Raw genomic sequence first — 27873 nt, 5'->3', positions numbered from 1 at the left:
TTGACCGTCTCGCCTAGGACCTCCTCCGCCAACTTCTTGTAGGCGGCGCCCTTTTGCGAGACGCCCCGCTTCAGCTCGAGTATCATCTCGCCCATCCGGGTACGTCTTATTCGACGTACGTCGGCGCTGAGTTCACCGAGCTTGACGTCACTCCTCATCGCCTTCAAAACATCCGAGTACTTAGCCTCGTCCGCCGTGATGACTAGGGCATCGCCCCTGGAGCGATTGGCGCCTACCCTACACTTCTTGCTACCCTCATTCGCCTGGGCCTTCTTTTCGGCCCTTGACGTCTTCGGTTTCCTCTTGTTCTTGACCAGGGTCCAGGAGGCGTCATTCCCCTCTATTTCCCTGGTCTGGTGCGGCTGAGAACTTTCAGCCTGCCGTAATCCCTTCCAACGTCTTCCCAGAGTGGACGGACCTTTCCAGGTCCTTCCTCCCCGGTTTTGGAGGTACCTGACCGGGGTTCAGCTTCCCAGCCCCACTACCCTTGTTCGGGGTAGTAACCCTCCGCGTTTTGGAGCGGCCCCAGGAAGCTCATCCCTGGAGACTGTCTCCCTGTTTTTGTGTCTGCTCCGTTGGAGAAGTCACCCCGACGTACCTGCAAATACTTGAGCCTCAGTCTGGGTAGACTTTGGCACCACCGTCTTAGGCTGGCACGCCTTCGGTCGACTCGACTTTGCCTGAGTCCGCGAATCCTTGGGCCTCAGTCTGGGTAGACCTCGACTCCACCGATTTCACAGGTTTACACTTGGCCTCCTGACCGCCCTCTCCAGCTTGGCGTCCAGCATCGACTTTCGAAGTTTCTGCAAGCTCCTCTTGAGGTCCTTGCTGATATTATGCTTCGATGACGCAAAGTCGATGATGGCGTCCAGCTGTTCCGTCGCCACCTCGAAGGCCGAAAGCCCATCGCGTTTGCGGTTCATCGCCTTCACAAGCCATGGGCCGTCAATAACCCCTTCCGGCGTTTTTATAGCCGAGAGGAAGGTTGAGTGACCCACGCTGGCGCTGCGCACTGAGCTGCCGACTATTGCCTCTGGCCTCCTAGGCGGAGACCTGAACAACCCACCTCTTGCGAAGGGGTTGTCGCCTACACTACTACCACTAATTGAAGAATTGACTTGGTTTTCCATTTTGGTCCCACGAATTGCTCGGGAAAAGAGGTCCACCACGCCAGAGCCCAGCATAACGCGGTAAGGGACAATTACTGTGGAGGGTGCCCAGGTACCCCACAGGCTCCGTTAAAGGCCTAGCTCATTATTTCACCACCCTGGCCATGCATCCCCTCGGCACGGGTCGCTTGACGCCTTGGGATTAGGGGTTAGGGACGATGGTCCCGGTCTAACTCGCAGTGGCCATGGGGAGGGGTCGTCAAGCCCTTGGACAAAGTCCCTGCTGCCCCCCTGCTGTGTGTGTGTGTGTGTGTGTGTGTGTGTGTGTGTGTGTGTGTGTGTGTGTGTGTGTGTGTGTGTGTGTGTGTGTGTGTGTGTGTATGTGTGTGTGTATGTGTGTGTGTGCGCAAAACTACTCAAAAAATGTCACTCATTTTTCGGGCACTTATCCTCAACCGATTTGCTCGCAACAAGTTGCATTCGACGCAGAATCCTGTCCCATTGTTTCCTATTTTAAATTGGCCAGATCGAACTATGGGATCAAAAGTTATGGCCAAAATACAAAATCATACGAAAAAATCGCGTACAAAATGTCACTCATTTTTCGAGCACTTATCCTCAACCGATTTGCTCGCAACAAGTTGCATTCGACGCAGAAACCTGTCCCATTGTTTCCTATTTGAAATTGGCCAGATCGGACTATGGGATCAAATGTTATGGCCAAAATACAAAATCATACGAAAAAATCGCGTAAAAAATGTCACTCATTTTTCGAGCACTTATCCTCAACCGATTTGCTCGCAACAAGTTGCATTCGACGCAGAATTCTGTCCCATTGTTCTCTATTTGAAATTGGCCAGATCGGACTATGGGACCAAAAGTTATGGCCAAAATACAAAGTCTTACGAAAAAATCGTGTAAAAAATGTCACTCATTTTTTGGGCACTTATCTTCAACCGATTTGCTTGCAACAAGTTGCATTCGACGCAGAAACCTGTCCTATTGTTTCCTATTTGAAATTGGCCAGATCGAACTATGGGATCAAAAGTTATGGTCAAAATACAAAATCATACGAAAAAATCGCGAAAAAATGTCACTCATTTATCGAGAACTTATCCTCGACCTATTTGCTCACAACAAGTTGCATTCGACGCAGAATCCTGTCCCATTGTTTCCTATTTGAAATTGGCCAGATCGAACTATGGGACCAAAAGTTATGGTCAAAATACAAATTTATACGTAAAAATCGCGTAAAAAATGTCACTCATTTTTCGGGCACTTATCCTCAACCGATTTGCTCGCAACAAATTGCATTCGACGCAGAATCCTTTCCCATTGTTTCCTATTGAAAATTGGCCAGGTCGGACTATGGGATCGGAAATTATGGCCAAAATACCTTTTTGCCTTTCTCGTACACTAAGTGTACGTAAAGGCTATAATATTGCTTCAAAAACAAAATTTTGATAGGAGGCCCGGAGGGCCGATTTTCATATACCGATCGACTCAGCTCGACGAATTGAGGTGATGTCTGTATGTGTGTATGTATGTATGTGTGTGTGTGTGTATGTGTGTATGTGTACAAATTTTGTAGACACACTTTTTGGAACTTAGCATTATCCGATTTACTCGCAACAAGTTGCATTCGACAGGAAATGCGGTCCCATTGTTTGCTATTGAGAATTGGCTCGATCGGACATTTCATTTCGGAATTATTGAAAAATCATTGTTTTTTCCCAAGGGTCCCCCCTGGGAAAAAAAAATTCAAAACCGAAAAAAAAAAAATTTCCGAAAATGGTGGCAATACATTTTAACTAATGCAAAAACATGCAAAATGATCGAAAAAATGTGATCTATTCTCCTAAAGAACTTTTTTGACCTTTCTAATGTGATTCTTTCAATATATTTTATAATGCACGAGAAAGGCATCATCACTGCTAGGTGGATTAATCTGGGTTTTTAATAGAAAAATCACAAAAAAATGTCACCTATTTTTCGGACACCTAACCAGGGCTGACAATCGTCATCGTCATAGCACGAAATGCCACAGTAGCGACGAGTTGCATTGTCTTCATTGCTACTCTACACATCGTCAATGACGCGCACGACGTTAGCTTTCGTCGTGTAACCAAATCGTCCTGACGACATCGAAGAACGAAGACTTCATACCTTTATTCTTCAAGCGGCAGCTGCCATGCGAAGATTTTTACTAATTCTTTGTAATAATGAATTTGAAGCAACGTATGAAAGCGTTATGAATGTTATCGATACATTTATGTTACCAAATTTCCTACTATTTGTTTATTTGAGACGCTATTATGTTTTTAACCAGTCCATCTATAATGACGTGCAATCAATTGTGTGAAGAAGTGACGACGAAAATCGTCATAACTTTTGGCTGCGCGACTATCGTTGTGGTACGCATGCGGCGCGGAGAAAACGAGTAGGTGTTGCGTCGTGCAATGTTATGACGAAGACTAATTTTTTTTCGCTTTCTTTATACGACGAAAATGACTATTGTCAGCCCTGCACCTAACCTTGATCGATTTACACGCAACAAGTTGCATTCGACGCAGATTCCTGTCCCATTGTTTCCTATTGAAAACTGGCCAGTTATGGCTAAAATGAACACTTTTACGAAAAAATCGCGTAAAGAATGTCACTCATTTTTGGGCATTTATCTTCAGTTTATTTGCTCGCAACAAGTTGCATTCGACGCATAATCCTGTCCCAATGTCCTATTGAACATTGGCCAGATCGAAATATGGGATCGGAAGTTATGGCCGAAACACCATTTTTGCCTTTTGTCTACAAAGTATACGAAAAGGCTATATGTTCGCTCCAAACCCAAACTTTTACAGAAGACCTGGAGACCCATAGTGTTATATACCAATCGACTCAGCTCGATGAACTGAGATGATGTCTCTGTGTGTGTATGCATGTGTGTGCGGTGCGCGCACCAAAAGTGCGAAAAGTTTAGCTCACTTTTTTGGTACTTATCCTCAACCGATTTACTTGCAACAAATTCCTTTCGACGCGGGATCCTGTCGTATTGTTTTCTATTGAAAATTTGGAAGAACGGACTATGGGCACAAAAATTATGGTTAAAATGCTTTATGTTATAAAAAAGCGCGTAAAAAGTCTAGGTCATGTTTAATGCACTTACTCTCAATCGATTGATGGACGCGGAATCCTATTCTATTATTTTCTATTGAAAATTGGCCAGCTTGGACCATTACCTTAGATATTATGGCCAAAATACTTTTTGCCTTTCTTGTGCTACAAAGTTGTACCGAAAGGCTATAATTTCTCTCCGAAAACGAACTATCGGATGCTTCCACACTGATACACTTCCCTCCCTCTTCATACGGGAGTTTGGCAGAAGGACGGTCATGAGATTTATATCATAACAAATATTGCCCTCCGCTCGCTTGATGGGAATGACATTTTCGTTTTCTTTTTGTATAGTCAGAGCTTCAGTTTAACAAACGTCCAAACATCCTTATAATATATATAACTGGGTAACATAAAACAGGGGTATGTACATCAAAAAGATTGGAAAAGGAAAAAAATTGTAGAAATTCTTATTAGCATATTGTAGATCAAGTTGAAAATTGAACCGAGATCTCGCGTTTTCAACTGGATCTGCAATATCTTTGCTCGAAATAAACCGATTTTCATAAAACGGACAAAGAAGTTTTTCTTTTTTAATCCTAGCTACTAGCTCATCTACTTTCAAGCAAACACATTTTACGAAGGTCGAGAAAGGCACCATCACCGCTAGGTGGATTAATCTGGGTTTTTTTTTTCAAGATGATGCAATACATTATTATTACTGTCGCGCCAACGTCAGGCAGTTGATCCTGCGTGCGAAGAAATATGGAAATCAGAAAGCAAAGAGAACGATTGCTATCTACTTGAGGGTAAGTTAAGGTTAAGTTATTTTTATAATAATACTAGTCGACCCGGCAGACGTTGGCCTGCACAGTAGGCGAAAATACCCAGTCTTAGAAGAACCATAGACGAGTTCAGGCTAATTTATATCACAGCCACCGCGGACTGGCATCCTTTTTCAGTGCTAGTTCGGCCGCGTTTACCACACTGGCATCAATAGACGTAAGCGAGAAGCTGTCGTCAAACGCCCCCAAGCTTTCGAGAGAAAACGCGCGTGTAAGTTATCAGAAATATTTCCTTGCAAGTTGCAATAATTTGACGTCTATGCTGGCTTGAGGTTTCCAGTTAGCCTTGCGAACAAAGGCGCAAAACCCGGAGATGGTGAGATCGATTCTTGATCCGATGTAGGATGTCTTCGTGTGGGAAACATTCTCGACACCCTGGGCATAGTGTATCCATTGACTTTGCCACACAAGATACATACTAATGTGAAGGCGGGCATAGAAAACTTTCAATAAATAACTAAAGAAATCCAATACCTATGTCCCATCCCTGGAAGTTGAATCAGCAAGGAGGGTCATGAATTTTCTTAGCAATGTCCCTCCCAACGTTACCTAATCATATAACCCCTGAATGTGAAACGGTTGGTACGGCTGTCCCCGTTTCTTCCTTTCGTGAATTCAACACTTCGTTGATCATGTTATTCATTACTGAATAATCTGATTACCGGTGAGTTATGAATTATCTCCCAATTTCAAGCCTGCACGGTGGGCCTGGCCATTTAAAAATTTCTGTCGTATTTGTAATATGCTGCAAATATTAATGCTGACAAGAAAATGCTCGGAAATACAACCGACATTTCCAAGATGCTTTTCAATACTGGCTGTGCATGTGCTAAGACTAGACTAGACACTGGAGGGTCAGGTATTAATAATTCAACCATAATTCAAATTCTGAATTTAGCTCGATACCTTTTCTGCATATTATGCTGTTACGACTGCTTGAGTTTTCTCTTTGAATGAGGGAACCGATATGCGCTCATTTGACAAATCAAGTGGAACGTCATTTAATTTGATTGTTTTGTTTTTCTCGAGCATCATTCCTCACACTGCGCTTTTTTGCCATTCTGAACTTATCTGGTGGGTATAATAGTAAATATAGATATTTTGGATATCCTTATAGCCCATTCAGGTTTACCACTTTATAAAGAGTTTCTTGGAGTCTAAGATTACAAATTTTATTTTTATTTTATATGATATTACGTGATAAAGCTCGTTATCTCCTTGTGAGATCTAATTTTCTATTCTTATTAAGACATAATATAGATTTGTTGACCGTCTTTGGGCATGATAATTCATTTGCTTGCTTCATAATTGATTACTCAAACAGCACAAACCCTTCAAATAGTTCCTTATTGCTAACAAGTCTCTACGAGCAGGAGCGAGTTAGTATTAACTTGGGGTGCATATGAAGTAAAATACCAAAAACAGTGGCATGAACAGTATAATTTCGGCTTCTTTTTGTTACCACAACTTTTCATAAAGTGGTCCTTAACCGATTTTTTCGCAACAGGTTGCATTCGACAGAAAGCAAATTCCAGTTGGTCACTATTGACGTTTATAACGATCGGCCATTGCGTTTGGAAGTTGTGAAGAGGATTGTACATCGAACCATATCGAATAATATAAGGTTGGTGTCTTGGCTGAATGCGAGAAAGGCAGTACAATTAACCCTCTTTTTACGGCACGTGACGTGAAACAGAAATTCAAGTAAAACTGTCATCCAAAAGTAAATCTATTAAAAGGCTTTCCTAGTCGGCTTCAACAAGTGTTTATTCCAGGTCATCCAAGAACTTCCTGGAGTCTATTCGAGTAAACAATACCTTAATATATACACACACATAACGAAAGGGCTGATATTGTTTTTAAAAACTGGTTCATGATCTATATTTGATCCATAAAACCAATTTAAATAGTCTTCAATAACTTTTCAGTTTCAGGTCATACAAGAATTCCCTGAAGTATAGGCCTTAAGGACTACACGCGTAATCAAAGGGCTGTTATTTTTTCTTCAAAAATGGTTTATGTCCTATTCGATCTAGTGAACCAATTTGATATAAGTTGATAAATAGTAAAGAGTACAAGTTTGTTCGTGTTTTGTGTTGGACGCAATACGGTCGCGTGGTTATCAAAATGTCTGATTTTGATATGTGGGCGAGTATATTGAAAGTGAAACAATCAGTACTACAGTGCAGATTCGTTGGTGTTTTGTATTGGACGTAGAACGATCAGAGATTGCGTCCAGACGTGTTTGCTTCGGTAAGCAGAACGATCGGCCGGTCATCGAAATTTTGTTCTGCTTTGTGCGGTAAGCAGAACGATCGGCTGATGATCGAAAAAAAATTGTTCTGCCTCGTGCGTGTGTATAAATTAGTTTGAAAGTAAAAGTTTAAATCGCGTCCAGACATGTTTTCTTCAACGATCAGCCGATCACCGAAATTTTGTTCTGCTTTGTGCGGCCTTAAAAAAATATATATAAATAAACGAGTATTTCATCGATCAAACTACACGCTATACACGGCATACCGTTTACCAAAACGAACCCTGCCACACTCCCTACCCCATATATCCAACATCCCAGTGATTTCTCGTGGAAGTGCAGATGACTCGTCGGCTTCTATCAAAGCGAGTATCACGTCAACAATTTCCTACCTATTCCCTAATTGACCTGCATTCGGACACGCCCGGCGCTGGTATTGCTTATTTTTGCTCACCAGTTCTTACACATTGAAGATGATGTTAGTCCCAAACTTCATCTGTTGGTTCTCTGTGTAATTACAGCTGGCCTGGCAATAACGGAGTAGCAACCGTGGGCGGTCAATCATGCTCATGCTCATGCTCAATAAATAACTAAAGAAATCCTTATAGATTACTAAGTCGAAAAGCAGGCTAGATTCAAGTTGGAATGTAATGCTATGGAAGAAGTAGCTTGTGATTCACTGACGAGATTGACTGATGCACCGAAACCGATTGCTAAACTGTTAGCAAGTAAGTGAATAATACATAAATATTTTAACACACTAGAGCTGGCTTTCATGGGTCGGAGATGTGGGCCGCGAATATTGAAAAACGTCAAGACAATAAATGAATAAACCGCGTAAATCCCGAAATTTGAGTGAAAAAAATCGCAAAAAAAGCAATTTGTGTTTAAAATACCGCGTAAAAAACGACTTTATTGTATATACATCGGGTATGAAGCGTTGACTCTTCCTTGATCGAATGCTTCAAGAAAATCAAAAATCCATCGAGAAACGGCTGAGATATTAATGATCAAAGTCTATCATTTTTTCGTGACTTTTTTCGATTTTTTCTGCAATTGTAAACTGTACCCCAATATAGAAAAGACAGACGTAGTTCTACGTCAAAACGCATCCGCTTTAGAAATAAAATGTGACACGAAAAGCGCGCGATAGCTGATGCTCAGGAATGCATGAATCGAAACGATGTGTGGAGATTCTACGAGACTTTCACTTGGACGCAGAGCAAAACTGCGACAGTGTACGTTATATGTGTTGATCGAGATGCAACATTTGCTGATAGATAAACAGAAATGTGTGGAACGCATCTAGTAAGGGATCGTACACTTATTACGTAAGCAATTTTTTTTTTTTTTTTTTTTTTTTTTTTTTTTTTTTTATTACTTTATCACGTTTAAGGGTATGCGATAACACACTTTTTCCTAACGAAACGAAACGAAACGAAATTTAAAATGTTTATGTTGATTCGGATCGAAACGAAACGAAATATAGATTTCTTTCGAGACTTCGAAACGATACGAAATCAAGGTTCATTTAATTCGAAATTTTTCGAAACGAAACGAAATTTTGATTTTTTTTTCCGCGGAATTTTTATTGAATTGGTTTTACATTATGTACGCAATTCTGATTCCACTTTTTCGAAGTCGAATAACTGTTTTGCGACCAAAAAAGTTATAATAACTGAAGAGGCAATCTATGATAAATCGTCACATTCTCGCCGCATATACCATAGGCGATAAGGCAATACCCCAGCATTTGTGCCACTTTCAAAGGAATTCATCGTGGAGCGTGTGCTCCCAAATCTGATCAATTTTATATCAGTTTTATATCAGTAAGTATATAAAAATAAAGACGGGTGAGTCAATAGTGAAGATTCAGCTCGCGTCAGTAAGCAGAACGATCGGCCGGTCATCGAAAATGTTGTTCTGCTTTGTGCGGTTAGCAGAGAGATCGGCTGGTCATCGACAATTTTGTTCTGCTTAGTGCGGTCGGTAATTAAAATAATTAGTGTTCGTTCGATTATGTTTTGAATTGATCAAACTACACACCTACCCCATATATCCAACATCCCAGTGATTTCTCGTGGAAGTGTTCGTCGGCTTCTATCAAAGCGAGTATCGTGTCAACATTTTCCTACCCATTCCTTAATTGACCTGCATTCGGACACGGCCGGCGCTGGTATTGCTTATTTTTGGGTCACCAGTTCTTACACATTGAAGATGATGTTAGTCCCAAACTTCATCTGTTGGTTCTCTGTGTAATTACAGCTGACCTGGCAATAACGGAGTAGCAACCGTGGACGGTCAATTATGCTCATGCTCAGTAAATATAAAAAAATAAAGAAATTGTGGGATTTTTTATATACAGATTCAAATTTCGTTTAAGACCTTAGTTCACCTAAGAATTATGTAATTATGCTGAAGCTTGCTTCATATTGTCTTGTCAGCGTGGTTTTACAGTATTGACTTAGTCAAAATTTGAAAAAGGATGCTTGGATTAATTTTTTTTAAGTGGGATACTTAATTAAGTATCCACATCTGCCAGAATTGATATTACTAGATCAACATTTGAAAAGGGCGTTTCTGCCAAATTTTATTCCTTCTTATTCTTCGTCTACATATATAGCAATAGCATAAATTTGCTCACTAGAAGAATCCTATGCACCTTTCTAAAATGCACAAAGATATGTACATATTTCAGATTGAATTTCACAGACCCATACTACCGCTAACCGCAAGTCGAGCACACCTGTATATGAACTGTGAGATCCGCTACACCGACGGTTCCGTATCTAGCCGAGGAGTCGGCTTCGGAGTCCATGGACCCAACCTAACCATGTCGGAAAGTCTGCCACGGCCATGCAACATTTTTTCCGCTGAAGCTGTCGCCGTCTTCATTGCGGCTACTTACCCAGCGGACAAACCGATTGTGGTCCTTACGGACTCTGCGAGCGTGGTTTCTGCCCTTCAAAGCGAAACCCCCAAGCATCCCTGGATCCAGGGAACACTAGCTGGAATGATTCCCGGCACCACCTTTGCCTGGATCCCCGGACATTGTGGCATTAGGGGGAATACTGAGGCCGACGCCCTGGCGAGCATCGGTCACGAAGGTCCACAATATACCCGTTCCGTCCCACTGGCCGACGTCAAGAAATGGACCAAGAGCGTCGTCGGCCAGGACTGGGCTCGAATATGGAACGACAACACGGGGCTCTTTCTCAGAAAAATCAAGGGAAACACCATCTCCTGGAAAGACCCAGCCACCCAGAAAGAGCAGCAGGTTATCTCGAGGCTCCGGACCGGTCACACAAGGGTCTCCCACAATTTTGGAGGTGGGGGCCCTTTCCGGTCCCGTTGTGATCTCTGCGACACCGAAAATAGCGTGGAGCACTTCATCTGTCGGTGTCCCAAATATGACTACCCCCGAAGTCTATACGGCATACCGGGGAGTATCAGGGACGCACTGGCGGATGATGAAGCTGCCATGGCGGCCATCTTCTGCTTCCTGAAGGACGCCCAACTTTTTTACGAAGTTTAGGACCCTGACAGCTTCATAGCGTCAGGCGTCGGGAATGAGGCCCTCCACATCAGGCGAACGGGCATTTCCTAAATGTAAGTCCCACCCCCCAGCGAGCACCACTCCGACTCGGCTGAGGGGGCATCGACCTACCACCTCCACAGCCATACCTCGTCAAACCATATGCCAATCCGCAATCGAATTTTTCTCTTCCTTCACCGAAGGATCTTGATAAAAAATCATCGAGCATTGTTTCAGGCTCCCTCCGAATTTTTCGGATTCCGAATATCGCCGCAACCACTAGGTGGCGTTCTGAACCTTTAAACGTAAGAAAGGTCGAAAAATTAAAAGGTTTTCTGTGTAAAATTGGCAATTTAGACGAGGAGGTCATTGGATTAGGGCCTCACCATCACTTCAGTCCCTCGGAAGCAAAGCCACCACCGGAGAACAGCGCATAGCAAAACCGCAGCAGGACATCTTGAGACTGCTAAACTTCAACAGGATCCCCCAGCAGAAATCCCTGGACTACAGGACTCGTAGGAATGCAGAGCAAACGCCAACTCTCACAGATCTGGCCTACACCTAAGACCCAGGCACATCGGAACACCCGTTTTTAACTTGTTTTATGTAGTGTTTCCCCATTTTAATTCCTAATTGTTTTTAACTGTGTTTCTTGTATTTTCCACTGTATTTTTACGTTAATCTTTTAAAGTGTTAGAATTAATTTAGAAAAATCAATACACCAACTGGCGATGCCCTTGGTTGGCACGCAGGGCGGCCTCACTGGCCGGCCCTCCTCTCAACATAGCTCTGCTATACTGCCATCGGCGGGACCCAAGGTTGGGCCGCAAAGGGAACTCCTCAAGTTCCCTTTCAGCTAGTGTTGAACTTAATTTTAAAATTAAAAAAACACTTGAATAAAGAATTAAAAAAAAAAAAAAAAAAAAGACTATTTCGGCCAGCAGTGCTCCTACCGGGAGTACCCGGACCAATTCCGAAGAAAACACGGCGACCCAGCAACGGAAATCCGGAAATTCAAGGTACCGACGAACAACGGAGAGTCATACAACCAGCTCTTCTCGTTGCCTGAGCTGGAGCATGCTCTAAGGAAGGGAAAAGGCAAATCGGCGGGCCCCGATGGACTCGGGTACGCCATGTACAAAAACCTTCCCCTAATCGGAAAAATCGCCCTCCTGGACTCCATCAACCAAGAGTGGACTAATGGCACTTTCCCCACCGAGTGGAAATCAACCCTCGTAGTCCCGGTCCCGAAGAATAACGGCCCATCGAACGAAGCGTCAGGATATCGGCCCATTGCTCTGGCGAATGTTGGATCGAAGATAATGGAGCGCATGGTGAATAGACGGCTGATCGACCTCCTGGAAAGCGCCGGGAAACTCGACAACCGACAGCATGCCTTCAGGGCGGGGCGAGGCACCAGTACCTACCTTGCGGCCCTAGCGGAGATCCTGAACAGCAACAAGGGTAAGCATGCTGAAGTAATTTCCCTCGACCTATCAAAGGCGTACAACAGGACGTGGACCCCCGGTATACTCAAGAGGCTGGCTCTTTGGGGGATCTCCGGCAATCTTCTCCTCTTCGTGAAAAACTATCTGCTAGACCGCTCATTCCGGGTTCAACTCGGAGCAACATCGTCGAAGGCAGTAAAGGAAGAAACCGGGGTCCCCCAAGGATCTGTCATCGCGGTCACCCTGTTTTTGGTGGCCATGGAGGGCGTATTTGCAGATCTCCCGAAAGAAATCTTCATCGTCGTGTACGCGGATGATATCGTGCTAATAGCTGTTGGCAAACGGCTAAAGGCACTCAGGCGTAAGGCGCAAGCGGCGGTCAAAAAGGTCGCACTGTGGGCCCAGAACTCCGGCTACCGAATAGCGGCGGATAAATGCGCTAGAATCCACATCTGCGAATCGCTTCATCGGCTCCCAAGCGAAGCCATCACAACCGGCGGTAACACCATCCCAGTCAAGAACAGCGCGAAGCTAATCGGTGTCACCATTGACCGCCGACTAACTTTCAAGCAGCACTTTCAAGCCACCCGGAACGCCTGTAGATCCAGGCTCAACATGATGAAGCTTATCTCCAGGAAGCGAACGAGAAGCGATCGGGCAACCAGGATTAGAGTAGCAGATGCGGTCATAACCAGTAGGCTCGTATACGGCATCGAGATGACGTCGTGTAACCTGCCGGAGCTGATCAAAAACCTTGCCCCGGTATTCAACCGGTCTATCCCGTACATCTCCGGGTTGTTACCTTCCACGCCGGCGGACGCGGCATGCGCCGAGGCTGGTGTACTGCCATTCCGGTACAAGGCCACGTCAGCACTGTGTACCAGAACCGTCGGATACCTGGAAAAAACGAGAACAACCGATGATTCCTGCAGTATTCTAGCCCGGGCGAACGATGCACTCCTGAAACAGTGCCAACAGCGCCTCCCAAAAATCGCCGGACTGCACCGCCTAGGGGCAAGGCCATGGAGCGAAGCAAGACCAAAGATCGATCTCTCCCTAAAAGCGCAGCTGAGGAAAGGACCCAACCGCGCCCAAGCCCAAGCCCTCTTCAATCAACGAATAGAAGACAAATATTCATCGTACACCATCCGGTACACTGACGGCTCGAAGGCAGAAGGGAAAGTGGGCATTGGCATCGAAACCGGTGACTGTACTTCGGCATCGTACCGATTACCAAACATCTGTTCGGTATTTTCCGCAGAAGCTGCCGCGATTTTCAAGGCAGCCATCCTCCCTAGCCAAGGTCCTACGGTCATAATCACCGATTCCGCAAGTGCTCTCGCGGCACTGGCCGCTGAATCAAACCGGCACCCGTACATCCAAGCGATCCAGATGGCACTAAACGAAAACATCAGCCTGATGTGGGTCCCCGGACACTCCGGGATAGCCGGAAACGAGAATGCGGATCTTCTAGCCAACATCGGTCGGAGCAGCCAACTGCTGAACAACGTCGTCCCCGCAGCAGACGCAAAGCTGTGGATTAAGCAGCAGATCGCAGCAGCATGGGCCACGGAGTGGCATAAAGTGAAATCGTTCTGCCGGATGCTTAAGAGCACCACCCTCCCTGGTGAAGACCAACACAACCGACGAGAGCAGGTGGTATTGTCTAGGCTCCGCACAGGACATACGAACATCACCCACGTCCTGGGGTCTGACAATTACCATCGGCAATGCGAAATCTGCCAATGCAGAATGACAATCCAGCACCTGTTCAACACCTGCCCAGTATTTGAAGAAGCTCGCAATAACAACAACATCCAAAACGCATACACGGCTTTGCGCAACAACACGGTTGACGAGAGGTGCTCTTCGATGCAGACATTAGTTTTATCACTTATCACACGATCGATTGCACACTGGTTAAACAAGTTTTTGCTACCCGAGGTAGATTTTTTCACTTCGCGTTCTCCCGGACTAGCTGCGGTCCCATGACCAGCAACAATACGATCGATTCCGCATTCATCTTATGCAAATAGTAGAAAAATATCACAAAATTGAAATCATGGAAACACTTAAGACGTTTTATAGAAGAATGTCGACTAAGAATGGGGTTATATAGTAAGCGTTAATAGGAAAAACTGTATAACCTAAATTTTGATATCAACTTAACGATTTTGTTCAGCGGCGCAGCCAAAATTTTTTATAATATAAAGTATGGATTAGTTTAAATTTGTTTCGAAATTCCGCGGAATTCCGTTAAATTTCGTTAGAAGCTAGTTTTTTCTAGCGAAATTTTTGACTTTTTACGAAACGAAACGAAATCAAGAAATCTGATTTCGCCATGCTTAAATTCCGCGAAATTCCGCGGAATTTCGTTTCGAACCACCTGAAACGAAATTTTTCGAAATACCGCATATGCTTAATCACGTTAATAAAGTAATAAAAAAAAAAAAAAAATTGCTTACGTAATAAGTGTACGATCCCTTACTAGATGCGTTCCACACATTTCTGTTTATCTATCAGCAAATGTTGCATCTCGATCAACACATATAACGTACACTGTCGCAGTTTTGCTCTGCGTCCAAGTGAAAGTCTCGTAGAATCTCCACACATCGTTTCGATTCATGCATTCCTGAGCATCAGCTATCGCGCGCTTTTCGTGTCACATTTTATTTCTAAAGCGGATGCGTTTTGACGTAGAACTACGTCTGTCTTTTCTATATTGGGGTACAGTTTACAATTGCAGAAAAATCGAAAAAAGTCACGAAAAAATGATAGACTTTGATCATTAATATCTCAGCCGTTTCTCGATGGATTTTTGATTTTCTTGAAGCATTCGATCAAGGAAGAGTCAACGCTTCATACCCGATGTATATACAATAAAGTCGTTTTTTACGCGGTATTTTAAACACAAATTGCTTTTTTTGCGATTTTTTTCACTCAAATTTCGGGATTTACGCGGTTTATTCATTTATTGTCTTGACGTTTTTCAATATTCGCGGCCCACATCTCCGACCCATGAAAGCCAGCTCTAGTGTGTTAAAATATTTATGTATTATTCACTTACTTGCTAACAGTTTAGCAATCGGTTTCGGTGCATCAGTCAATCTCGTCAGTGAATCACAAGCTACTTCTTCCATAGCATTACATTCCAACTTGAATCTAGCCTGCTTTTCGACTTAGTAATCTATAAGGATTTCTTTAGTTATTTATTGAGCATGAGCATGAGCATGATTGACCGCCCACGGTTGCTACTCCGTTATTGCCAGGCCAGCTGTAATTACACAGAGAACCAACAGATGAAGTTTGGGACTAACATCATCTTCAATGTGTAAGAACTGGTGAGCAAAAATAAGCAATACCAGCGCCGGGCGTGTCCGAATGCAGGTCAATTAGGGAATAGGTAGGAAATTGTTGACGTGATACTCGCTTTGATAGAAGCCGACGAGTCATCTGCACTTCCACGAGAAATCACTGGGATGTTGGATATATGGGGTAGGGAGTGTGGCAGGGTTCGTTTTGGTAAACGGTATGCCGTGTATAGCGTGTAGTTTGATCGATGAAATACTCGTTTATTTATATATATTTTTTTAAGGCCGCACAAAGCAGAACAAAATTTCGGTGATCGGCTGATCGTTGAAGAAAACATGTCTGGACGCGATTTAAACTTTTACTTTCAAACTAATTTATACACACGCACGAGGCAGAACAATTTTTTTTTTCGATCATCAGCCGATCGTTCTGCTTACCGCACAAAGCAGAACAAAATTTCGATGACCGGCCGATCGTTCTGCTTACCGAAGCAAACACGTCTGGACGCAATCTCTGATCGTTCTACGTCCAATACAAAACACCAACGAATCTGCACTGTAGTACTGATTGTTTCACTTTCAATATACTCGCCCACATATCAAAATCAGACATTTTGATAACCACGCGACCGTATTGCGTCCAACACAAAACACGAACAAACTTGTACTCTTTACTATTTATCAACTTATATCAAATTGGTTCACTAGATCGAATAGGACATAAACCATTTTTGAAGAAAAAATAACAGCCCTTTGATTACGCGTGTAGTCCTTAAGGCCTATACTTCAGGGAATTCTTGTATGACCTGAAACTGAAAAGTTATTGAAGACTATTTAAATTGGTTTTATGGATCAAATATAGATCATGAACCAGTTTTTAAAAACAATATCAGCCCTTTCGTTATGTGTGTATATATTAAGGTATTGTTTACTCGAATAGACTCCAGGAAGTTCTTGGATGACCTGGAATAAACACTTGTTGAAGCCGACTAGGAAAGCCTTTTAATAGATTTACTTTTGGATGACAGTTTTACTTGAATTTCTGTTTCACGTCACGTGCCGTAAAAAGAGGGTTAATTGTACTGCCTTTCTCGCATTCAGCCAAGACACCAACCTTATATTATTCGATATGGTTCGATGTACAATCCTCTTCACAACTTCCAAACGCAATGGCCGATCGTTATAAACGTCAATAGTGACCAACTGGAATTTGCTTTCTGTCGAATGCAACCTGTTGCGAAAAAATCGGTTAAGGACCACTTTATGAAAAGTTGTGGTAACAAAAAGAAGCCGAAATTATACTGTTCATGCCACTGTTTTTTGGTATTTTACTTCATATGCACCCTGTTAATACTAACTCGCTCCTGCTCGTAGAGACTTGTTAGCAATAAGGAACTATTTGAAGGGTTTGTGCTGTTTGAGTAATCAATTATGAAGCAAGCAAATGAATTATCATGCCCAAAGACGGTCAACAAATCTATATTATGTCTTAATAAGAATAGAAAATTAGATCTCACAAGGAGATAACGAGCTTTATCACGTAATATCATATAAAATAAAAAAAAAAAAAAAAAAAAAATTGCTTACGTAATAAGTGTACGATCCCTTACTAGATGCGTTCCACACATTTCTGTTTATCTATCAGCAAATGTTGCATCTCGATCAACACATATAACGTACACTGTCGCAGTTTTGCTTTACGTAAGCAATTTTTCTGGGTTATTTCGACCCCCCCTCCCCCCTTATTAGATTTTTTTTCATACAAAAGATTTTTTATTTATATGGAGCGTAAGATATTGACCAACCCCCCTCCCCCCTAAGTGCTTACGTAATGCTAAGCCGGAAAACATTGCGCATACTCATTTCTGTAACGACTGAAAGGCCGAAATCCAAACAACCTAAGCGACAAAATTATGGTCGAAGTGAAAAGGAAGCAGCACCGGTGAAAATGGAGGTAATGAAAAATCTTGATAACCAATATGTACAAACTAACGAATGTCAGCACTAGGCAAGGTAAAGAAGGTTTTGAATAAGCAGAAAAGAAAAAAAAGCTATTCAGACAGTATCGTGCTTTCGTGCTGTGCGGTTCTTTTCTCTCTTTGCGGAAGGAAGTTTTTAATACTACCCGAAGCTATTTTAATTTGAACACTATTTGTACCCACTGATCCCGTCACGATCTTTGCAAGAACCCGTGCCTTCGTTTTACGTTGGACCCGTTTGCGGAAGTTCCGACAAGCGGTGGTTATTCTGCAGGGACACCGTTCTGAGAAAAAAACCTCTTAGAAGGTCACGTCTCCACGCTCAGCAATGAGCATTAATAAAAACAAGAGGAGAGTCTCTGAACTCTTCACTTTCTTTTAAGAAACAAGGTTTCAAGTCCGTCTTGCCAAAGCGCGGAAAAATATAAGGAAGCTGGAGACTTCAGATGTTCCTTCTAACTCGAACATTCAAAATAATTCTTCTCTTATCGAACTGAGCAATCAGTTCGATTTGATTAATGACGAATTTGAGAAAATCGAATATTCCTCTAGCCCAGGTGATTCGATTCATGCGAAGAAACAACGGATTCCGCCAATTGTGGTATCTGTTGCCGAGTTTTCTGGCATTCGGAATGAAATCTTGAGTAACCTTCAGGGGATCAAGGTTTCATTTCAGATTGCTAGGAAGGGTGACTACCGCGTTTTGCCGGGATCCTTTGACGATCGCAAACGTCTTCTTCAGTACTTAACTGAGAAGCGCCATACATTTTTCACATACGACGACAAAACTGGGCGATTGTTCAAAGTCGTCTTGATAAATCACTGGATGAGATTAAAATTGAAATTTTTCAATTACTTGGATTTTCACCAGTCCAAGTTATTAAGATGAAAAAGAAATCTCGCTCTGGTACTTCCAAAACGGGTATTTCTCAAGAATTTTATTTAGTCCACTTTAATAAAAGTGAACTAAATAATATGAAAAGTTTGGAAAAGGCCCGGGGGAAATTTCCAAAACCCCACTCAGTGCCGCAAGTGCCAAAAGTGGGGTCACGGAACTAAACATTGCCACATGGATGCTAAATGCATGATTTGTCGTGGAACCTCTCACGCCAAAGACGCCTGTCCTGTGAGAGAAGATTCCAATCAATTTAAACGCGCCAATTGTGGGGGCAATCATAAATCCAATTTCTGGGAATGCCCTTCACGCAAAAAAGTTTTGAATTCCCGTTCAAAATTGATGACGGGAAATTTCAATACGATCCTAGATTCGCCGGGTAAACAGATTTCAAACGCTCAAAGTCCGCAATCATTCGCCGGTCGAGAAATTCATACCCACCACAATCAACGAACAAATTTTGCTCCAACCTCTCACCGAGTAACGAGCAGTTTGTCGAATTCTAATTTTTCAAACACGCCCACCTATGCGAGCATCGCTGCCGGCAGGCAAAATTTCATTTCTGAAAATTTACCAACGATGGATGATGTTCATACTCATTCTTCAACGGAAAATAACGTTCATTTTGACGACTCAGGTGTCAGGTAGCATGTCTGCTTCCGACTTTGATTTTCTAAATGAACAATTGCATCACATGATTGATGCAATGTTCAGAGCAAATACCAAAACTTAGTTTTAATGGATCCAAATAATTCTTTGAAAATTTTAAATTGGAGTGCCTGCTCTTTAAAGGGTAAGGAAGATGAATTATTCAACTTTCTATCAGTTCATATTGTGCACATTGCCATTATAACTGAAACATATTTAAAACCTGGTCTTTTCATCAAAAGGGATCCAAATTATTTTATTTATCGAAATGAACGTCTTGACGCAGGCGCTGTGGTGGGGTCGCCATTGTCATTAATTTACGTATCAAACATAAATTATATTCTTCGTTTGAAACCAAAGTTTTCGAAACCTTGGTGTAGAGTTGAGAATTTAAATAAATAAAACTTGATGATTAGTTGTTGTAGTCTAATATTAATGATGATGATGAGAGTACCCAGGTTTTAGAATACAGCCCTGAATGGTGAGGAGTGTGTGAAAGAATGCAGGGAGAGAATCACACAACTTGGGAGTAAGGAGTGTGTGGGGGATGGTTTTCGAGTCAGTGGAGTACGAACCATCGCGCAGACCGGTGACGAAAAACTGCGGTTACGTTGGTGAGGACCGCGTCGGTTGTAAAATAGTGTGGCATTCAAACGGAGTGAATGAAACGGATTCGACAAATTGGCACAGCCGGTATGATAAAGGTGAGTTTTCAGCGCAATTTGAAAAAGCAAATATTCTCCATTTTTGTCGATGTCTGCCGAAGGAAATATTTTTTTTCTGCTGAAGAAAATGGCGGCGTCTGCTATTAGAATTTGTATCCTGAAGTGATGTGCTCACATATGTGTAATAATGTTTCGTTTCATGTTGGTGTTCGTGTGGAGAGCAATCAAGCAGTGAAATAGTTTGCAAAAAAAATACAGTCACATAGTTCGGTTAACAGTGTGTGAAGAGGTTCAACTAAGCGAGTCCGGTTGAAGACCGTAGCGCTCACTAACACATTTAAATGCGAGTCCGGCTGAAGACCGAAGCGCGTGTGAAGTAACCAAAACAAAGATGAAAATATGTATTCCAATTTGCTTATGCTCTCTTTCCGATTATTCTTTTCTCAATTTTGGTGGTGTAGCGAGACCGGTTGAAGACCGCAGCGCTCAATAAACGAGAATGTTTTACCCGTGAATAACTGGAATGCAAAATATGTGGGGAGGTTAGTTTGAGATTAGCGAGACCGGCTGATGACCGTAGCGCCCAATTCAGACATCGGTTGATGACCAATGAAGCAAGATGCCAAATGTATTGAAGAACACAACAACTAGCCCTACCAAGCCTAGAGGATGTAACGCGAGTCCGGTTGACGACCGAAGCGCGACAAAGTGTGCAAAACAAAAAAAAACGGAATGTGAAGCTAAAGTGTTTTCAAAACAAGCGTAACGAACTTATCACGTGAAAATGTGACTAACTCCATCAAGAAAATAGAAATAGTGTAGTTTTCACAAGATTGGATGTAAAAGTGTTGCTGTTTTGTTTTATTTCGTTAGTTACGTCGGCAAAAGATTCGTCAAAAGATTACAAATACAGCTACACAAAACGAACTGTGCTTAGATTTTTGTTTTGAATACCTGACACTCTCAATGAAATTTTGTCAATATGATAAATAATACGCCGTACTTTTGTGTGTCTAGTTTACAAATATCGATACGATCGACACCGGTAGTTTACCATGGCCAATGCGATGGAATGTTAGTACGACTATCAATAATTTGTTTTCACATTTGATATTACAGATGGATTCTGACAAGGATTGGCCACTGGAGCCGTTCAACGATTCTGTTGGACCTTCTGATCTGCGTCGTGAATGGGAAGAATGGTTCAGAGCATTTGAACTAATTGCAGAGCTTAGAAAAATCGAAGTACAGCATGACAAATTCATACTACTGCTGGAACGGGGTGGTAGAGGCCTTCAACGCATTTACTACAATTTGCGGCCGGTGGCTGGAGAAGTATACCCAGAGTCGGTGAAAATCCCTTTGATGCCGATTGAGACACCCGAATACGATAATGCGGTGAAACGACTGAGCAATTTCTTTATCGGAAAGCGTAACGAGCGCGTCGAATTGGAAGTGTTCCGCTCGTTGAGACAAACGTCCGAGGAGTCTTTCAGTCACTTCATCCTGAAGCTACGCACGCAAGCCACGCGTTGTGATTTTAGATCTCGCGAGGAGATCGAAATTTTGCATCAGGTAGCTATGGGTGCTCGCGACGAAAGAGTCAGAGACAAAGGACTAGAGAATACTATGAATTTGGATGACTTGACCAATTACGCCATGAACAGGGAAACGCTTATGAAGCAGAAGGAGAAAGTACGGCAATTCAAGGAAAATGAATCAGCCGGGACAATAGCTTCGGTCAAACAGGATTGGGGAAAGAAACCAACAACGATGAATACTGGACCTGAGCGGCGCTGGGACCCAAGTAAGCACAATGAAACTGAGTGTTCGAATTGCGGATCATGGAAGCACCGAAAGGATTCGCGGGAATGCTCTGCTAGAGCTTGTAGATGCAACAGCTGTGGACGCATGGGACATTATGCGAGAAAGTGCAGATCAAGAAGAAACACCGGTGCGAGGAGTTTCGGATACACAAAGCGCAAATTTGGTGAAGCCAACTCACTCCGGGAGAACCGTGACCGCTACCCCGATGAACCTGATCAAGGATCATCTCGTCGATATCCACCGGAGACATTGAAGGTAGAATAATTATATCACCATTTCCTTTTGAAATTTAATTCAATATCTTCATTGATAACATGACATATATACATATACCTTTTACTTATGTTACACATTTAAATCTACCGCAAGTTAAATCCGATTTGTTGTTACATTTTCTTAAGAACGAATACAAGATGTTTCCCAAAATCTAAGTGAAAATTTGTTTTATTCAGGCTCTTTTTTTTCTGTTGAATTCAGGTGCGTGACAGGAATGACGGAGTAATAACTTGCAAAATTGACAATTTTCCTGTGGACTTTCTCATTGACTCAGGTGCAGTCATAAACACAGTTACCGAGACAGATTGGAATAATATTTTGGAAAGTGGAGCAAAAATATACAAGAAGCGATATAAATGCGATCGACAGTTCACTGCGTATGCAAGCCAGGAACCATTACAAGTTCTCCTTATTTTTGAAACTTGGGTTTCCATTAATGAGAACAAACCGAAGAGCTATGCAGAGTTCTTTGTCATCAAGGGGGCAAAACGGTCACTTATGTGCAAGAGAACTGCGGAGGAACTCAAGGTCCTGAAAGTTGGCTTAGATGTTGCTAATATTGAAGTAGAAAGAAGTATTTTTCCTAAATTCCCAAACGTGCAGGTGAGACTGTCGATCGATCCAAATGTCCCCCCCAGGAAAGTCGCATATCTGCGTATACCTTTGTCGATGGAGGAAAAGGTCAACCAGAAAATTCTCGAGATGCTGCACAGCGACGTCATTGAACCTGTAGTAGGTCCGCCTGAATGGATATCAAAAGGGAAGCACGATATCCGGCTATGTATCAACATGAAATACGCCAATCAAGCTATCCAACGGGAACATTTTCCTCTGCCCATGATTGATACACTTCTAAACAAACTTCGGGGATCGACATTTTTTTCCAAAATCGATATAACATCCGCCTTCCATCACATCGAGCTTCATCCTGATTCGCGTGGCATTACCACTTTTATGACCAACAGAGGTCTTATGCAATTTAAAAGACTGATGTTTGGCATAAATTGCGCGCCGGAGATATTCCAGCGAGTCATGTCAGAAATGCTAACGGGAATCGAAGGGACAATCGTGTATATTGACGATGTTGTTATATCTGGTAAAACCCGTGAAGAACATGACGCTCGTTTGCAGGAGGTGCTTGGGGTACTCAAGGATAACAATGCGAAGCTAAATATGGAGAAGTGCGTGTTTGGCGTAAAGAAACTCGAAATTTTAGGCTATGAAGTCAGTGCAGCTGGGATCAGTCCATCGGAGGATAAGATTGTCGCGGTACGGAATTTCAGATGTCCAGAAACGAAAGAAGAGGTCCGCAGCTTCCTTGGTCTTGTCAACTTCATTGGGCATTTCATACCAGATCTCTCAACAAGAACAGAGCCGTTGCGACAATTTATTAGAGGAGAAGCAGCTTGTTTTGGCGAAAATCAAAGACAGGCGTTTGAAGATCTGCGGTCAGAGATATCGGACAATGTCAGGAAATTGGGTTTCTTCAATCCGGCGGATACAACGGAATTGTTTGTGGATGCATCGCCTGTCGGTCTAGGGGCAGTTTTGACACAAAAAGACACAAAAAGAACTCATCTCGAATCGTGAGTTTCGCTTCAAAAGGTTTGACGAAGTCAGAAAGAATATATCCGCAAACTCAAAGGGAGGCTTTGGCTGTAGTATGGGCCGTTGAAAAGTTCTATCCCTATCTTTTTGGAACAAAATTCACCATATTCACAGACCATAAAACCCTGGAGTATATATATGGGGGGAAACACCAACATGGGAAGCGAGCATGCACCAGAGCCGAAGGCTGGGCATTGCGTCTTCAACCATATGAGTTTACTGTTCGACATATTCCAGGATCTACTAACATCTCAGACGTCTGCTCTCGCCTGTGCAAGGACTCAGAAATTCCTTTCGATGAAACCACAGAGCATTTCCTGTGTTCGATCGGCGAATCACCAAACGCTATCACGCTGCAAGAAATAAAACTGAAACGGCTGTCGATGAGACAATGCTAGCGGTCACCGAAGCAATACAAACTCACAGTTGGCCAGAAAGTTTATTCCGCTATCAGGCTTTCGCAAAAGAGTTGGGAGTAATCGGAGGTATAGTAGTAAGAGAAGATAAAATCATCCTACCGCCTAAATTGCGGGAGAGAGCGTTAGAAATTGCCCATCGAGGTCACCCAGGGATCGTTGCAATGCGTAGAATTCTCTTCGAGAAAAGGTATGGTGGCCGTACATGGACAGAAGCGTTGGTGATTTTTACAGCAATGCGCCGGTTGCGCAGCAGTGAGTGGACTGGAACCTCCTGAACCCATGAAACGGATTTTAATGCCAGAACGCGCCTGGCAAGAAATAGCCATCGACTTCTTTTCCGCCAAAGAATGTGTGACATTTCTAGTCCTCATCGACTATTACAGTCGTTACACGAAAGTTATAGAGATGAAAGGCACAACGGCGCGGAAGACCATCGACGCCCTCGAAAGCGTGTTCATGGAGCAATCATACCCCAGGTCCATTAGAAGCGATAATGGACCTCCGTTTTCGTCCGAAGAATTTTCGTCCTACTGTGTTTCCAAAAATATAAGGCTAATAAGAACCATTCCGTACTGGCCTCAAATGAACGGTCTTGTTGAGCGCCATAACCAAGGCTTGCTGCGGGCCCTGAGAATTGCTAAAGCAGTTAAGGAAGATTGGAGGAAAGCCGTTAGTGACTACGAACATATGTACAATACAACACCGCATTCCGTAACTGGTAGACCGCCCTTGGAGCTGTTAACTGGACGGCCGATTAAGGACTTACTTCCCTCCCTACGAACTGAACCGTATTGGCAGCGAGACGAAGAGACCCGAGATAATGACGCAATAAAGAAGATGAAGGGGAAGCTATATTCCGACAATAGAAGGAACGCTAAAGATTCAAGCATTGCCGTAGGTGATGAAGTAATGTTGAAAAACTATGAAACCGGAAAATTGGAATCGAATTTCAAACTCGAGAAGTTTACGGTAGATAAAAGAATGGGAAGTGACGTCATTGTTTCGAATGACGAAGGGGTTCAATATCGTCGTTCTGTTTCTCACATGAAGAAGTGGCCAACTAGTCGTGAACTATCCATGGAAAGCCAGTCCGATAAACTTTCTCAGCGGACACCGGCAACATGCTCAGCGGAACATTCTGAAGCACCTTCCCGCGTCAATGAGAAAAGACAAGGTCAACGCCAATTGGAAAACTCTCCGGTTCAACGGCCTAAGCGAACGAAGAAGTTACCAACAAGATACAAGTTATAATGTATACACAAACATAACTGAGAATTGTTTTTAATTTTTTTTCTAGATTTTTTTCTCACACCTAGAAAGGGATGTAGAGTTGAGAATTTAAATAAATAAAACTTGATGATTAGTTGTTGTAGTCTAATATTAATGATGATGATGAGAGTACCCAGGTTTTAGAATACAGCCCTGAATGGTGAGGAGTGTGTGAAAGAATGCAGGGAGAGAATCACACAACTTGGGAGTAAGGAGTGTGGGGATGGTTTTCGAGTCAGTGGAGTACGAACCATCGCGCAGACCGGTGACGAAAAACTGCGGTTACGTTGGTGAGGACCGCGTCGGTTGTAAAATAGTGTGGCATTCAAACGGAGTGAATGAAACGGATTCGACACTTGGGAGTTTCTGTTGAAACAAATTTTGGACAATTCTCTTTTATTGCTGCCTACTTACCTCTCCAGTGCAATGGGCAGCAAAAGAATTGGTTGAAAGCTGATCTTCAACATTTGACTCGCAATAAATCAAAATTCTTCGTAATTGGTGACTTCAATGCCAAACACCGTTCATGGAATAATGCTCAAAGCAATTCCAATGGTAAAATTTTATTTGAAGATTGTTCTGCGGGATATTATACTATTCAATATCCCAATGGGCCAACTTGTTTTTCATCCAGTGGAAATCCTTCTACAATTGATTTAGTTTTAACGGATTTTGATAACTCATGCTGAATTTGACTCTGATCACCTTCCTGTGACGTTTGAAATCTCACAAGAAGCCATTAACAATCCAATCAGCTCTACTTTTAATTATCATAGAGCTGATTGGGATTTATATAAAACGTATATCGATAAGAATTTTGATGTTGACATGCCTCTCGATACCAAAAGTGATATTGACAACGCTCTCGTTTCTTTGACAAATTTAATTGAATGAATGAAGTGAGATTTGAATGAAGTGAGATCTATTACTAGAAAATTTAAAAATATGAAAGCCCCGGGTGATGATGGTATTTTCTACATACTTATCAAAAAACTTCCTGATAGCTCTTTATCCTTTTTGGTTAATTTATTTGAGAAATGTTTTCAATTGTCATACTTTCCAGGTAAATGGAAAAATGCCAAAGTTGTTCCAATTTTAAAGCCCGGCAAAAATCCAGCTGAGGCTTCTAGTTATCGCCCAATCAGTTTGCTTTCTTCAATAAGCAAACTGTTTGAAAAGATTATTTTAAATAGAATGATGGATCATATTAATGACAATTCTATTTTTGCTGATGAGCAATTTGGTTTTCGCCATGGGCATTCAACCACCCATCAGTTTTTAAAAGTAACGAATTTAATTCGGCTCAATAAATCTGAAGGATATTCGACTGGAGTTGCTCTTCTTGATATAGAGAAAGCATTTGACAGTGTTAAGGCAGCATACTGGGGCCCATATTGTATAACATATCTACTTTTCTAACTTACAGCCAAAGGGCGAAGCCGACTTGTCATTTGTAGTAGATTGCAAAAAAAGTTTGGATATTTTCTCCACTTACTTGCAAGAATGGAAAATTTCCCCGAATGCTTCCAAAACTCAGCTTATAATTTTCCCACATAAGCCGAGAGCTTCTTATTTGAAACCTTCTAGCAGACATATTGTCACTATGAATGTCTTCTTCGTTGGCATTACATCCCCCACTGGGACATTGCCGCCTCGCAGCTTAGTGTTCATTAAGCACTTCCACAGTTATTAACTGCGAGGTTTCTAAGCCAAGTTACCATTTCTGCATTCGTATATCATGAGGCTAACACGATGATACTTTTATGCCCAGGGAAGTCGAGACAATTTCCAATCCGAAAATTGCCTAGACCGGCACCGGGAATCGAACCCAGCCACCCTCAGCATGGTCTTGCTTTGTAGCCGCGCGTCTTACCGCACGGCTAAGGAGGGCCCTTCACTATGAATGTGATTCCAATTAATTGGTCTAGCGAAGCTAAATATTTAGGACTTCTGCTAGATCAAAAATTAACTTTTAAAAATCACATTGAAGACCTTCAAGCCAAATGTAACAAATATATTAAGTGTCTATATCCACTTATAAACAGAAAATCAAAACTTTGTCTTAAGAACAAACTTTTGATTTACAAACAAATTTTTAGACCAGCCATGTTGTATGCTGTGCCAATATGGACTAGTTGCTGCAATACCAATACGCACTTCAGAGGATTCAAAACTAAAATTTTGGAAATGATTCTGAAATTGCCTCCGTGGTATAGTACCAATGAACTTCATAGAATTTCTAATATTGAGACATTGCAACAAATGTCCAACAAAATAATTTCCAATTTTAGACAAAAATCGTTGCAATCTTCTATTGCAACGATTAGCTCCTTGTACCCTTAGTATAAATTAGGTTAAGTTTAGTTTAAGTTGAAAACATTGTAATTCCTACATGGTTTAATTCAACCAGAGGAAATATTCTAACTGCCAGAAGCAATTGAAATGTATTAATAATAACTAAAAGCGTAACATAGCAAATAAGGATGATAGTGTTAAAAAACACGGAGCACCTAGTTTAAGAGATGAATGCATGTTTTAGGCAATTAGCAAATAAAATTAGTTTTAAAGAAAAGCTATTGGTGAGGACGATATCTATCTATCGAAATGACGATATCCACCTACAGTAACTACAATGATTGCTTCTCTACAATGCGTCTGAAGTATGAAACTGTGT

At 42.3% G+C, this 27873-nt stretch overlaps 2 protein-coding genes across 2 annotated transcripts; both read left to right on the top strand.

The window, feature by feature from the left end:
• The first annotated feature begins 10071 nt into the window (after positions 1 to 10071).
• On the top strand, positions 10072 to 10854 carry LOC134207425 (uncharacterized). The gene has a single exon (XM_062683152.1). It carries the CDS (start codon positions 10072 to 10074, stop codon positions 10852 to 10854), a length of 783 nt encoding a protein of 260 aa, XP_062539136.1.
• Positions 10855 to 10888: 34 nt separating this feature from the next.
• LOC134207424 (uncharacterized) lies at positions 10889 to 15485 on the top strand. The gene is made up of 3 exons (XM_062683151.1): positions 10889 to 10928; positions 11782 to 14164; positions 15380 to 15485. Exons 1-3 carry the CDS (start codon positions 10889 to 10891, stop codon positions 15483 to 15485), a joined length of 2529 nt encoding a protein of 842 aa, XP_062539135.1.
• Positions 15486 to 27873: the final 12388 nt, after the last annotated feature.

This window comes from Armigeres subalbatus, chromosome 1 (genome assembly GCF_024139115.2).
Source record: "Armigeres subalbatus isolate Guangzhou_Male chromosome 1, GZ_Asu_2, whole genome shotgun sequence".
NCBI classification, from domain to species: domain Eukaryota; kingdom Metazoa; phylum Arthropoda; class Insecta; order Diptera; family Culicidae; genus Armigeres; species Armigeres subalbatus.
This window is presented reverse-complemented; position numbering and strand designations above follow the sequence as displayed.